The 15555-nt window shown below is 41.5% G+C and overlaps 1 protein-coding gene across 1 annotated transcript; it reads left to right on the forward strand.

Annotated features, from left to right (window-relative positions):
• The first annotated feature begins 1479 nt into the window (after window positions 1–1479).
• Window positions 1480–2103, forward strand: PPP1R2C (PPP1R2 family member C). Its single transcript, XM_014852340.3, has one exon. The coding sequence runs from the start codon at window positions 1480–1482 to the stop codon at window positions 2101–2103; it is 624 nt and encodes a 207-aa protein (XP_014707826.1).
• The last annotated feature ends 13452 nt before the right edge of the window (window positions 2104–15555 follow it).

Genomic DNA, 15555 nt, shown 5'->3' on the forward strand with positions numbered 1-15555 from the left:
AATTCCACATCTGGGGTGTTTTCCCCACGTGATTGATTGGACAATTGTAACTGACTGTAAAGGCTCTGGGGCGCCCTTTTTCTCCACTCACACGTCTCATTCTCCAGTTCCCTGTCACCTATCAGGTATTATTCATTCAATAACTACTTTTGTAATACCTACTATGTGCCAGGTACAGCATCATGTTGTGAAGATGCAAAGCTGGAGATAACAGTGAGCAAAACAGATACCTTCCTTTATCTCTTGGAGTTTACCATCTAGTGTACACAGAGATAATTGCAACAACTCTGGGTGTTGCCAAGGAGGACAGGAGAGGCCATAAGCACAGGAAGACCTATCTGCTTTGGGGGTCAGGAAACAGGCCCCTGGAAGGCAGTAATGATTGAGCTGAAATCTGAAGGGACATTCCAGGCTGTGGGAAGAACCCAGAAAAAGACTCTAGGACAGGAAGGAAGGTGAATGCCCCTGGAACTGAAAGACCAGAATGGAAAAATGGAGGTAGGGTGGGGAAAATTTGGGGGAAGGAGGCTCCAGTGTACGCCTGAGCAGATCATAGAGCTGCTTTTTGGCCTCTTCTGGATTTTTGCCTTTATGTTAAAGAAAATGGGCAGCCATTACAGGATGTGAAAGATGTGACAAGATTTGATGGGTGTTTTAAAAAGGTCACTCTGGCTAGAGGGTAGACAAGAGGTTGGAAGGCAGCAGGAGGGGTTATGGGGGTTTCAATTCAAAGGCTGTAGCTGTAGTCCCAACAAGAGATAGTGGTGACTTGAAACAGACTGGTGGCAGAAGAGATAGAATTGGAGAGTGTCTTGAAATATTTGGGCCAGTACCTGAGAGCTGGATTGGGAGAGTGAGCAATATGAAGGGCTGATGGCCATGTCCCCAGCTGGTGTAAGCGGCTGGATAATGGGGCCGGTAACTGAGAGGCAGAGCAGGAGAGAAGGACCAGGGGTTGTGTGTCGGCAGGTGAGGAGAGAGTGAGGTGTGGATGGCAATGGCAGGGAAGAGCAGAAGTTCATCCCCTTCTAGCGCCTGTGCCTTCAATTTTTCCAACCAAAGCCGTGGCTTTCAATTTTTTGACAGTGACCCACAGTAAGAAATACATTTTACACAGCCTCCCCGTACTCATACAGGGTATTTAGAAATTCGCAAAACAGTGCTCCCTCGGTTCACATGCAATTCAGGGATATTTCCTATCTTACTCCATTAAAAAAATAAAGACAGCATCATGGGCCACGAGACGGTGACAGAGGCGGTGACGGAGGTGATGACGGCGGTGATGACGGTGGCGATGACAGCGGCGGTGACCACTGTGGCGTTGTTTGTGTCATCCTTTGTGACGCCACGACCTGGGGAGGCTGGCTGCTAGGGCGCTGGGGCCGTGGTCCAGACACACCGCGCTGCAGCATCAGACTGGAGCGCGGCGGGCGGCTGCGGCGGCCCAACCCTCGAGCGGAGGCCCTTCACTCCCCAAGCATGGCGGCCTCCACCACCTCGCAGCACCGGCCCATCAAGGGGATCCTGAAGAACAAAGGCTCCACGGCTTCCTCGATGGCGGCCTCCACCCAGCAGTCCGGAGGGGCTACCCAGGAGGTGCAGAGAAAAAAGTCCCAGAAGTGGGACGAATCGAACATCCTGGCGACATACCGCCCAGCATACAGAGATCATGAATTAATGAAGACAAATGAGCCCAGTAGTCCGCACCTCAGTGTGCAAGATGATGGGGAAGATGCAATGAGTGGTTTAGAAGCAAAAGAAGTCATGACCCTAGACATCTTAGCCTTGAAATTAGCTGTCACTGATATGTCGGAGTCCAACTATCAGGTCGGGGAGCCAGAGAGCCACGGGGCGCACACCAGCAAAATCTTCCTCGACATTCAAGAAAAACATCAGCAGTTCGAAATGAAAAGAAAGCTTCACTACAACGAGGGGCTGAACATCAAATTAGCTAGACAATTAATTTCGAAAGAGCTACAACTGGAAGAAGAGGATAAAAACGAAGAAAGTCTACATGCTACTAACGAAGAGAAGACTACTACAGAAGAATCGGATGAAGGTCCTCACGGTGATGAACTGCAAACCCAGGGCCGCTATGCGTAGAAGACACTTGTTCGACGCTGCAATTGGAAGGAACAAGCCCTGGTACTACACCTAACTGCTTATTGTTCTGTAGAGCTCATGCTTCAAGTACTGAAATACTTGCAGTTGAATTGTACAGCAATAATTAAATGGTAAACCTAGAAAATAACAGATTAAGTGAAAATTGTGTGCTTGATATCCTTGTGCCTGGTTATTTCGCCACAAATACAGATTCTAACAGTCCAAAACCGCATTACTTTTATAAAACTATTAATTAATGCATATGTTATATAGCTTTTTATGTGTTAAAGGCTTAACCGGGGAATATTTTATATTCACTTCTAGTTGTTGTACTAGCTTTTATAGAAAAGGTTCTGTTACAAAATCAAAATGCAGTTGGTACAGAGGTTATGTAGTCTGATAAATATTCAGGCTGAAAAACACTTGTCTTTAGGGAGATTTGCCTGTTTAACTGAGAGGGAATACATTATAAGAGTTAGTGTTGCATTTCCTTAGTACCTTTAAATTTTCTCTTAATTTTCTTTGTGTTCACAAGGAAATGACTGAACTTTTTCTCATAAAAAATAATCCATTTTCATGAATCATCAGGTTAAAATTGTGCCGATGTCTATTCTGACTGTTTTTTGTACACTAGATAGGCAGATTTGCTATCAATATTTTTTAAAGTCTAATGTTATCTCAGTAGTCCCTTCTCATACCTGTCTTAACCTCTACCCTTTGTTCCGCAGTCCTCCTGGCACGTGGACACAAAGGCCTTTATGGACTATCATAGATTGTCAAGACATTAGGAACTGTTCCTTCTCTCAAATAGTCTACCATTTATTGCAACAGTGTCTTTTGTATTTTGACCGCCAGGGCCTGTTCAGTCTTCCAATATGTGGAGAAAATAGATTGAATAGCAGAAGTGCTATAGTCAGGAAATAGAATTCAACTGCTAAATTTCTACACCTTTTTGGTTTACAGCTTGCTAAATAGCTTGCTATTATTAGTTTATCATTGGACCTAATTAGCTTTTAGAAAGCATCTAAGGTTTTTTTTCATGACAGAATCCTGTGCAACCAGTGACATGGTTATGAATGTACATGGACAGAAGTAAGCCCAAAGGTTTTTCATATGTGTTTTTGCTTAGTTTAAAATTTTACTGAGATAATTTTAGATTCATGTGCAGTTGTGGGAAATAGTATGGAGAGATCCTGCGTACCATTGACCCAGGTTCCCCGAATGGTAACATACTGCAAAACTATAGTACAATGCCACAACTAGGATATTGACGTTCATACAATCAAGATACAAGAACATTCCATTACCACAAAGATTCCTCATGTTGCCCTTTCATAGCCACATCGGTTCTCCATTTTTATAATTTTGTCATTTCAAGAATATTATATAAATGAAATCATAGAGTAAATAAACCTTTAGGATGTATCACAATATTTTTAGCCATTCAACCATTGAAGGACATCTGGACTAGTCCCAGGTTTTGGTATAACAAGTGAAGCTATTGTGAACATTTGTGTACAGGTTTTTGTGTGAACGTAAGTTTTCACTTTTCTGGGAAAAATGCCCAGGAATGCAATTGCAGGTTTGCATGGTAGTTGCAGTTTCTTAAGAAACTGCCAAACTGTTTTCCAGAGTGGCTGTGCCATTTTACATTCCCACCAGCAATTCCACCTTCTCTGCATCCTCACCAGCATTTGGTATTGTTGCTACTTTTAAGTCATTTTTGTAAATGTGTCCTGATGTCTTAATTTGCATTTCACTAATGGCTAATGATGTTGAGCATCTTTTCATGTGCTTATTTGCCATCTGTATATCCTCTTCTGTGAAATGTCCTTTGCCCTTTTTTTGGTTTGAGTATTTGTTTTTACTGCTGAGTTTTTAATTAATTAATTTATTTTTTAAACTATTCTTTTTTTTTTTTTTCAAGACTGGCACCTGGGCTAACAACTGTTGCCAATCTTCCTTTTTTTTTTCTGCTTTATCTCCCCAAACCCCCCCTGTACACAGTTGTATATCTTAGTTGCATGTCCTTCTAGTTGTGGGATGTGGGACACCACCTCAATGTGGCCTGACGAGCGGTGCCATGTCTGTGCCCAGGATCTGAACCCTGGGCCGCCACAGCGGAGCGCACAAACTTAACCACTCGGCCACAGAGCCAGCCCCTACTGCTGAGTTTTGAGAGTTCTTTGATTTGCAAATCTTTTCTCACAATCTGTAGCTTATCTTATCCTCTTACAGAGACTTTTGCAGAGCAAAAGTTTTTAGTTTTGATGTAGTTCAGTTTATCGGTTTTTCCTTTTACGCATGATGCTTTTGGTACCCTAGTTAAATATAATCCAGAAAGATTTTTTCCAAATCATGTTTTCCTAATTAAGTGACATGGCATTTGGCTGTATAGAAAATGGACCTTTATTATTTAAGTTAGATTTTCCTTTGGAGACAGAGATCTGACAATGTTCAGTTCCAATTTCAACTCTATATCCATTTCACCTCCTCTGCTTAACTCCTTTGATGCCACTATTTGTTTCCTCATTTTTCGGACTGAAATTCAACAAGGTTGGTTATTTAAAACCTGGGACATAACATACAAATAGATTGTTACATACAAGTAACTTCCACTTGAAGGTTAAAGCAAAAACATTTTCCCCCTAGATTTTTAAACTGTTTACAATTTTCTCCTCTACATTAGGACACTAAAATAGCATGTTGTAAGAAGGTGCAATAATATGAAAAGAATGATAGTCAGGAGCCACTAAATTGATTCCTTTAAATTGCAACCTGCAATTTGAAAAACACTGAACTCAAAGGATCTTAATGTTTCTCAGTTAGAGGATTTTGTTCTTCTTTGTGTGAAAATATCACCTGAGAGTAACACTGTCGCTGCTAATCAGCCATTCACACCTTAGAGTAAATTAAGAACATAGTATGAAGTATAGATTGGGAAGGGAGTGGGCCAGAATTGGGAGAGCAGGCATTATAAAAATGAAAGGAGAGGAAGAAGTACCCAGAAGTGAGGAGTTGGAAAAGGAAGGGAAAATCAAATGAGAAAAAAGAATAGAGGATTAAGTTCACCAGCTTTAAAAGTTATGGCTGTAATGGAATACTGCTCAGCCATAAGAAATGATGAAATCCGGCCATTTGTGACAACATGGATGGACCCTGAGGGTATTATGCTGAGTGAAAAAAGTCAGAGGGAGAAAGTCAAATACCATATGATCTCACTCATAAGTAGAAGATAAAAACAACGACAAGCAAACACATAGCAACTGAGACTGGATTGGTGGTTACCACAGGGGAAGGGGGGAGGGGGGAGGGCAAAAGGGGTGATTAGGCTCACGTGTAAGGGGATGGACCATAATCGGGCTTTGGGTGGTGAACATGATGTAATCTACACAGAATTCGAAATACATTACGATGTACATCTGAAAGCTATGTAACGTTATAATCCAATGTTACTGCAATTAAAAAAATAAAAAATTAAAAAAAAATTTTTTTTAAAGTTATGGCTGACTCTCAGTGAGTCAGTAACACTCTGAACTGTCATAAAGAGGACACAAAATCTTAGTGAAGAAATGATGAGGAAAAGGATAGTTCTCTTTTCCACCCAACCAAAAAATTATAGCAATACTGTTACCACTACTACTACTAATTGCCATTTACTGAGTATATGCGATGTGTTAGCCCCTGTACTAGGGCTTCAAAAACATTGTCTCATTCAAGTACGCCAAGAATCCTTTGAAATAGTCTTGTTTTGCCCATTTTAGTGATGAGAAATTTTAAAATCAAGGCAATTACCTAACTTCCCCAAATCCACAGCTACTAGGTGATAGAATCAGGAGTCAAACTCAGGCTTGTCTGGCTTACTCTGTCTTTTCCCCACTACACCACACTGGATTGAAGACCCTTTTCCTGTTGCTCTCTAAGCACAGGTCTCCCCTGACAATGCAGCAGGGGCTGCTTTTCTGTACAGCTGTAAAGTGGGAGTGGTCTAAGGAGAATGTTCTCCAATCTAGGAGCTGCCCTCCCCCCACCACACCACACTGCCTTGAGCCCCAAGTCCTCGTGCTACACCCTCCCACCTTCTGCTCTGAGTCTGCGCTCAGCAAGAAACCTGAGATGCTCACTCATACAGAGATGCCACTGGATGAAAGCAACATTTTTGTCAATTGGACTTTCAACAAGTAAACATTTACCAAACATGGCCATGTGCCAGGGGCAGTAGCTGGTGCTAGGGAGAGAAAGAGACACAGCCTCTGCCCAAAGGAGGTCTGAGTCTAGTCGAGGAGACCTCTATGGTTCTGAAATGATCATTTATGATGCCTTCCAAGGAAGAGAATGCCTATATTAAAAGAGGGACAATAGTCCTTGTTTAGGTTACATAACTACTTGAAAGCAAAGAAGTGGTTTCCAGGTGCCTGCAGAGTGAGCACCAGCCTCCAGAAGAGGTTTGCTCTCTTCTGAATTCCTTCTGTATGAAGGTGAGGATAGAGGGAGCCCAGCCCTCAAGACCTGTTCTGCTTCAGGAGAAGAGGAAGCCCAGCTGACACTTGCTAAGGTTAGGGGAGGAGCACAGCATGGAAAAGATGAGGGGAAAACCATAGAAGGATTCACAAGTGGGAAGGAAAATAGAGAGATGAGCACATTGGAGGGAATAATACATGGTTCTGTGTTGAGTGGGGAGTGTCCATTTAGAGAATGCTTTTCCATAAGATGATGCTCAGAGTTTTCAGAAGTGAAGCAGTTACGTAAAATATGAACTGTAAACCATGCTTTCTTTTGTTGGGTCATGCTTTAGCTATATTGTCCTCCTCTGGAACATTGGGGCCTATTGTTGTAACTGTGGGTCAGAGAAGATGCTGTTTGTGATGTGGGAAGAGGAGTGTACAACGCTATACTTTCAGTCCTCCACATCTAGACTGCTGGGGAGGAAGCACGGAGGAAGGCCAGGGGAGTGGCAGGAAGAGAGGCAAGTCAGGATGGAACATAACAGAAGGAAAGAAGAGAGGGAAGAAAAACGAAGATGAAAGACTCAGGTTATGCATGGAAATACTGGGAAAGAAACGACAGCATTCAAGACCATAAACCTCTTGCACTTTTCCAATATTTTACAATTTTGCGTCCGTTTCTTGGGTTATTGAGCCAGTTCCTATCTGTTTTATAAATGGTATGAGTCCTGCCACTCCTGTGCTACCCTGGTGACAGGTCTTTGGGGAGGGTACCTTGGCGAGAGGCTGGTGAGTGAGGACAGAAATGAGAAGTAGGGAGGAGCAAATGCAGACAAAATGAGGTGGCTGGAAAGATAGAGATTTGGGAGCAAGAGGGGAGTGAAATGATGTCATGTGTTGGGCCACACCACTTGGGAGCCACCTCTGTGCCCCCTCTTGTTCTCTGGCTTTTTTCCCCCCGCCACCCCCAGTCTCAGGTGGTGACCAAGTCTCCCCCTCCGTGTTGATGACGCTCATACTATTGTTTACCCAACACAATACTACACTTTGATTATAAGGATTATTAGGGAGAAATATACATGGGCAAGGAGAGAGATGAGGGATGGAGCCTCCAAAACCCAAACTTAGGGAAGAATACAACTGAAAAATGTTTTATAAGAAACTTGATCAAATTAGTGCTACCATCTTAAATTTGGAAAAGTCAGTCCATAAGTTACAGGATGCAACATTTATACACATTCATCTTATAAGCTCTCTCAGTGTCCACACTGGTTGGGCTTTAGCAGCTGAAGCTGCGTGTGCAGGGGCTTTTGGAGGATTTCAGGATGCAGGCTGCAAAAAGTCTGGGGAACACTGAAAATTACAGATATGTGTTTATGCCTGTGTTTGTGTGTGTGTGTGTGTGTGTGTGTGTGTGTGTGTGTGTGTGTGAGCATGGGGGAAAGCTGCCTTAGGCATTCTTCCTTACCAGTATAAACACGGTTCTCTAATACAAGGTTATACATTATTAGCTCTAAAAAATATAAAGAATTGTTTTCATCATTGTGTAGGCAGAGCATTTTTGCATCACTGAACCTGCCTATGCATGCTGCGTACTAATAGCTTATTCTTTCAAGGAGCCTTCTTTTTCCTCTTCTTTTTTTTTTTTTCCTGTTTTAAAGCTGGCTCTTTGAAAGGTGCATATGAACCCGGTTTCCATAGCAATTGCAAGCATCAGTGATAACCCAGAGCTTCTAAGTTATAATATACAGGCTACCCTATTAATGAGTTTCAAACTGCATTTCCATGAGACAACGGCTCAGCCACTGATAGATAAGGTCAGACCCCATCTCCAAACTTTAAATTAAATCAGGATAGATCAAAATGCAGCAGAAGGAGTGTCCTTTTGGAAAGTGTGCTGTTAAAAAAATATGTTCTTTGTGGAGGCAAAACAGTTGCTTTTGTGGTTTGTAATGCCCAGACGGAAAAATCCTAAAACAGATACAGCTTTTTCTGGGTTATTAATGGCATATTATTTCCTTATTCTATTTGTGAACAAATTTTTCTTGTGGTAGCTCAGACTCTAAGAAAGCACATAATCGTTTGCCCCAGGAAAAGCAGATGTGATGGTTAATTCTCACCAGGTCTGGAATAACACTAGTTCAATTATAATTTATTAACCTGTTTATTCATGTGCTAAGTGCCAAGACTCAGTGCCTACCTTCAAGGAGCTCTCAAATTAGTGGAGAGCTCAGCCTTGTCACCAGGCCATTTCTATTCTGTGCAAGAGTGCTTTACAGAGGCCCATGAGGGGCGTTGCCCAAGGTCTTGAAAGACCTTCTGATGGAGTTGATTTCAAGGATAACACTTGGAGCAGAAAGGGAACTTAACCAAATGAAGAGAGGTGGGCCTGGGGAGATTGACATTCCAGATGTGGGTAAGAGGCAATATGGCTTTTTCAGGGAGCTGCAAGGCATCCTATAAAGGAGAATGTGAGGGATTAAAGAGGTAGGAAGAGCTCTGAAAGGATTAATATACCATGCAAAGGCAAAGGGAGCCACGAACATTTTTAAGCATGAGAGTGACATGATCAGACTCCGGGTTTTGAAAGATTCTATGGCTAGAACAGAATAGGGTGGGGAGGACAAAGCTGGAGACAGGAGCACAAACATGATATTGGTCTCAGGAAGTGAATGATTTTAATGTTCAAATGCTGAACCTCTCACCTTTCACTCACAGCAAAGTCATACCCCGCCCTACATCAGTGCCATATAAAGCTTGTTCCCAAGAACTGCAGCATTAGCATCACTTGGAAGTTGGTTAGAAATGCAAATTCTCAGGCCCCACCCCAGACTTACTGAATCAGCATGTTGGGCTGGTGCCCAACAATGTGTGCTTTAACAAGTTTCCCGGGGGATTCTTATGGACATGGATGTTCAAGTCTGAGAACCACTGCCCTATAATGCAGATTTTTAGTTAGCTGAGCTCAACTCTCTGTGGGATAGACCTCACTGTTACTGTGAGTGTGTGTGTGTGTGTATAACGTGTGCACCATTTTTCAAAAAATCATCACATTAAATGTCAGGACTGCACACAGGTTTGCTGAGAAGCTTCCACAGGTATGCTGCCTCATTCAAATCACAGCTATACTCAGTCTGTCCCCACCCTTCCGCATGCAACGCCTTCTCTCTTCCCTCCCCCTCCCCATCCTGTACACTACCCCCCCCCACACACACATGTACACACTCACTGGTGCAGTGGGCGTTCTACTGCCACCTGCAGAGTCTCAGGACTTTTTCCACATCTCCATCTGCTTGGGCTATTCATTTTGCCCAGAATATATATCTTCCTGTTTTTACTGCAAGTTTTACTCAGTCTTCCAAATTCAGTACAAACCACACCTCTAACTCCTAAGTAAGAATAGCGGGTGCCTGCCTTTGGGGAGACAGAAGAGTACAGTCATTGGCAGTAAAGGATTTAAAATCAAAAAGATCTAGATTTGAATCCAGGCTCTACCATATATTAGCTGAGTCACCTGAGGCAAACCACATCACCTCTTTGAACCAAGTTTCCTCACATTCAAATGACGGTAATAATGACAATACCTTCCACTTATGGTTGTTGGCATGATTAAATGAAAAGATCTTAGTAAGACACATGGTCTTTAGTAAGTATTCAATAAAGGGTAGCTATTATTATATTATTTTTATCATCTGCACACATTTTTCTCTACCTCTGTTAAACTGCTGATCATTTCTGTAATTGTGCTAGACATTTCTGAATTTCTCTCTTTTCTCCCACTGGACTGAGGGGCTCTTGGAGACAAGAGCTGTGCCCACATGTCTGACATCTCCCAGCATGGTGCCCTCTACCCAATAAATGTTGTAGGATGGAACTGAGAAGTTGCACTTGAATGTTTCTTCCTCCTGTCCGTTTGGATTCTATAATTCACCTGTGACTTACCTACTCAAATACAGCTTATTCCCTGAGGCTCCTCAAGCGTCAGTGCCATGAGCTGTGAGGGGCACAGGTGAAGACAAAATGAAAAGTGACAGTCCCAAAAGGCAAGGCTTGAGTGGCAGCTGCTTCAAGTAACCTTCTCTTTGAAGATGTCCTTGGTGTTTTCATCACCATTAAGTTTGCAAAGTAGGAGATGAAATGAGAGGACAGCAAGCAGGATTTAGATGTAAAGCCAGTCTACATTTTAATTTTAAAATGCATTAAAACTTCTAGGACACAGCCAAGTTTATGAAATAAAGGAATTAATTCTGTCTCATGAATCCAAACTACAGGTAAGAACCACATTCAGTTATTTATAGTAACACATGACACTTTATATTCTCAGAATGTTTCTCGTTTCCTCTGAATTCTCTTTATTAATTACCGTCGACTTTGAAAGCAACATAATCTTTTAGAGCTGGGAGAGGTCTTATAGACCCTTTAGTTCAACTGCCTCACCTTACAGGTAAGTTTCTCCGTCTCATAAGCAGCAGAGACCAAAAGATCACCCAGGGCTTATGAAACCAAGGGAGAGGCGATGTTGGCTTATAGACACACAATCTCTCCCTTTATATACAGGGAACATAAATTGAAGACAGATTGAAGTGTGTTTTCAAATTGATTCGGGGGCTGCTCTTGTATGTAGAACTCAGAAAAGCCTTCAGGGAGAGTCTGTCCTTTCTTAGAAAGCCTGACCCCAGACCAACACCTGACTCCCTCTCTGGTGGATACTTCACCTTTTCCAGCTGTGTAGGTGGGCACCTTGCTCCTCTGGGAGCATCTGAGCATAAAGACAATGGAGGAAAATAAGAAAGATCAGTGATGCACCTGATCAATCCACTACCTCCAAATTCCTCATCTTCTTGAATGATGGAAGAGGAGGCACTCATGGTCCCCCAACTGCCTCTGTCCCCTCAGCTTCTTCATTGGTAAGATGCAAAACCACCTATATCATAGGGTTGTTGTGAGGACTTCATGAAGTAACACACAAAGAGGGCTTAGAACAGTGCCAGGCACTGTTGTCTATATTTAATATTCTTCTTGCTGTTGTTAGCACTGTCTTGGAGCTCTCCATGGAGCTCTAGGATTGATCAGAGCCAGCTGGGGCCCTACCTTTAGACCTGGCAGGTCTAAACAAGGGCAGACTCTGCTGCTCACAGATAGGCAGGATGCATCACAGGAGCCAGCACACTCTTCAATTCACAGGCTAGGCTTGGTGCTTGAACTGTGACTTGGCTGCACTGAAATTAGACTTTGTGATGAACACTGTGATCCACCATCCAGACCCCTCCTTCAGCATTACAGCTGCTGAGAGTGCCCTCAGCAGACAGCCCTCAACTGTCAGCCCTCTCCTCCCCAGGACTGCCTCAGCTGAAGAGAAACACTTGGCTCAGGATCATGCCTGTTTCCTGGGACGGCCCAAACCCAATGACTGATCAATGTGGGGGTTTAAGGCGCCTGTCCATTTGGCCCCAATTTGGGACAACTCTGAAAGGCCATTCCAGCTTCAGAGCTTCCTGCGGAGCTGGCTGAGACTTACCACTGAGACTTCATCACAGATAGACTTCTCCCTCTGCCCAGTCCTCTTCCTTCCCCTACCAGAGTTGCTCCCAAGAGTCCCTGTGATAACTTCCTGTTTGCTAATCTCCAACTCAGAGTCAGCTTCCAAAGGAAATCAACCTATGACAGACTTCTAACATCAAAAATGCTGAGCTGAGTGTGATTTAATGTCAAACCCAAACCTCTCTGCCCTGTCTTCAGAAATGGGCCATCTGAAGCTGCTGAAATTTCAGAGATATGTCTGGCTACTGGCTTTTTCTTGGCACGGCAGCAGACAAAGTTAGTGACAGAGGGTCGTTAGCAGTGAGAAATAAACAGGGGACAGAACAGCCACCTTAAGCATTGCCACACTAAGGTATTGCTCTGACAGGACCCTCCCACCCCCAACTGTTGGCATGGACTCTGGAAAGAGCCAAGGCTGCCCTTGTTCCATTGGCTCTGTCAGAGCTTTAATCAGCCTTTTGTTTGGGTCCCACAGGACCTCCAAATCTCTTTTTATCCAGAATGTACTAGGGATTTCTGGCCCATTAGTTCATCAAACTCTGATCAGTAATGACTCTCAGTATGGACACTGATTGATGACAATCTCAAGTCCAACCGACAACAAATAAATACCAGCTACATTGTTAAAAATCCATCAAACATACCTAAGACGGGCTGGTTATGCCATCTGTTAGAAAATACACGCAAGTTATCATTATGAGATGGAAGCTCTTCTATGTTAACTCTGAAATTCACTGAAACTTTATCATAGTTTGAATATTATATATAGTTTTGGTGTATCAACTCTGAAACTCTAATCTGTGCTCTTCTGGTGCCCTGTGATAAGGGGAAAAAATTATATTCTAATTTTCTGTCTACTTCTTCTATTGCTAAAAATTATCTTCTGTCTATGACATTGGATTTTGGAGAAAATATGATGGAGAAGAATAAAGGTAATGTGAATGCTATTTAGTGTTACTTATTTATTTTCATGCAAGACCATTAATATCCCTGGGGTAGCCAAAACTGTTTACATCCTATCTGTTTTCTTCCTGCCACAAACAAAACTTCCATGTCCTGGAAGGCTTTGATACTACTGCTCTGAAGCTTCAGAAAGAATGTGTGCAAACATTCTGAAGTGTGTAAGCATCATGCAGGAAGAAGAAAAAAATTTAAAAAAAACAACAAAAGCAAAAGAATTCTAGAATTTATATCCTCAAATCTCATCTCAGGGTCAGAAATGAGAGTAACCACTGGTGGAAGATATTATGTGCATTGTCAGGTTCTTGACCATCTGGGCCTCCAACAGTTTTGTTTGTTTAAATGTTTACCCTCTATGTATTCAGCTGAATAACAGTAGTGGTATGAAATTTCCTAAAAAGTCACACAATGAGTCTCACTTTTGTAAGTTCATTGTTTCTAGAGGGCCCAAGAATATGGAAGGGAGTATATAGATTTGGTATTGCCGCTAATGTCCCTTTGTTTAAGTAACTTTAATCAAATATCCTTGAGCTTGAAATTTTACATAAATTTTATGGAAATTTTATACTGCTTTGGGAATGCAAAAAGGAATGATTTGGTCCATGTTCTCAAGGAGCTCCTTTAACTGGGGCAAATGTTTGCTGAATAACTTCAACACATTGTGACAAAGATTTAACAGGTTAGTGTTTAGGAAACACAGATAAAGGGTACTTAATGCTTGTTTTAAATAGATTACTGCACCCTCCCCAACTTCTATCCATAGAATTTACGTAGCACCACATCTTTGATTAATGGTTAACGAGAACAGAGAGAATTTTATGATCCTTCCCAGCTTTAATCTTTAATATTCTTAGCACGTTGAAACAATCTGATACATTGGAAATAACTCGAATTTGGAGTCAGAATATATGAATTTGTATCCAGGTTCTGTTTCTTATTAACTGATTCTAAGAGTGACTTGACTGATGCCAAATAGTTTTGCCATCTGTAAAAGGGAAAAAAGGGACAATTATGAAGAAAACAATAATAATAATAATAACTAATATTTATTGAGCACTTATAATATGCCAGGCTCTGTTCTAAGTGTTTACAGATATTATAATTTCTTATCATGACCCTTTGAGGGAATTACAATCAGTAATCTAAGTTTACAGATAAAATTAAGTACAAGAAAAATTAAGTAGTTTATAGAAGATTAAGATAGCTTTCAGCAAGTTAACTGGAAACTCCAAGACTAGAAACAAAGCAGTCTAGTTGTCTTCACCATGATGAAGCAGCTAGTATAGCCTGATATACCTACCTTAAAGGCTTGTAATGAGGTTCAACTGAGACATATGTAAATACATTATAAGCTTAGTAAACTGTAAACATGTGCATAGAGATTTTAATTGTGCAGTATGGGTAGTTTAATAACAATTAACATTTGTGTATAATTATTAAATTTGTGTCAGGTATAATTTAGTAATAGAATATGCCAACCAGCATTTCAATATTTAGGATGCCAAGGGAACTTCTGGGAACAGGATTTGAAAGATGGAACTACTACATAAAAATTAACGTAAATAGCCTGACTCCTTTCTATAATTCTCTTTCCTTTGGGGCAGACTTCAGTAGAATGAGGTTTATCTAAAGTTCATTCAGCTTCCCTCAGGATGGCAGGCATAAAAAGGAATACATCTATGATAGAACTAAAAAGGGGATAAAGGGCCAAGGACTGACCAGAGATTTTGGCAAGTTTCTGAAAGACTGAAAACATAAAGGGTTATTTCAACAGATGAAATAGTAGAGGGTGCAACAGCTCACAACACAGAAGGCAGAAGGGGAGGAGGCAGCTGAGCAGCCTCTGAAGGTGGAGGGGTTTTGAACTAGAAGCTATCAGGTACAAAGAGTTGGATTGGGAAGTGAGGTGTAACTCAGAAGATTAACGGAAATACTGTGTTAGAAATATCTATATAGGTACTCCACCCCCACATTCCAACGTGGAGAGATTGCCTCTACTTTCAAACAGGAGAATGGTTCTATAAAGAAATTGAAAGATCTGGAGTCCTAATGTGGTTCTTGGCAAAGTTATAGTAAAGGCCTCTTTGTTTTAGCTATGTGGGAAATATTCAACCTACCTCCCTTATTTCTGTCCTTTCACCCTCCAAAATAAATTTCCCCCCATGAATGATATGCCTTCCCTTTCAGGTGGAGAACGATTTACACAGCACCAGAAAAAATCAATACCAACTGCTTTTAAACTTCAACCTGTTCCCACATTTCTAAGTTCAAATGTACAATCTAGGATTACATGGCATTTTAAGAATGCAACAACTCACAATAGAAGAACATAATGTAATAATTTTTAAAAGACTCCAGAAGAGAAGAAAGAATTCAGGGAATAGAAGAGAACTTAAAAACAAGTCTATTTAAAATAGAAGTTTGAGAAAATATTGTATGCATAAAATAAGATGTTATAAAAAGGAGCACGCAAAGGAAAAGAAAAATTCCTGAAAATTAAAAATAT

This window comes from Equus asinus, chromosome X, assembly GCF_041296235.1.
Source record: "Equus asinus isolate D_3611 breed Donkey chromosome X, EquAss-T2T_v2, whole genome shotgun sequence".
Classification (NCBI taxonomy): Eukaryota; Metazoa; Chordata; class Mammalia; order Perissodactyla; family Equidae; genus Equus; species Equus asinus.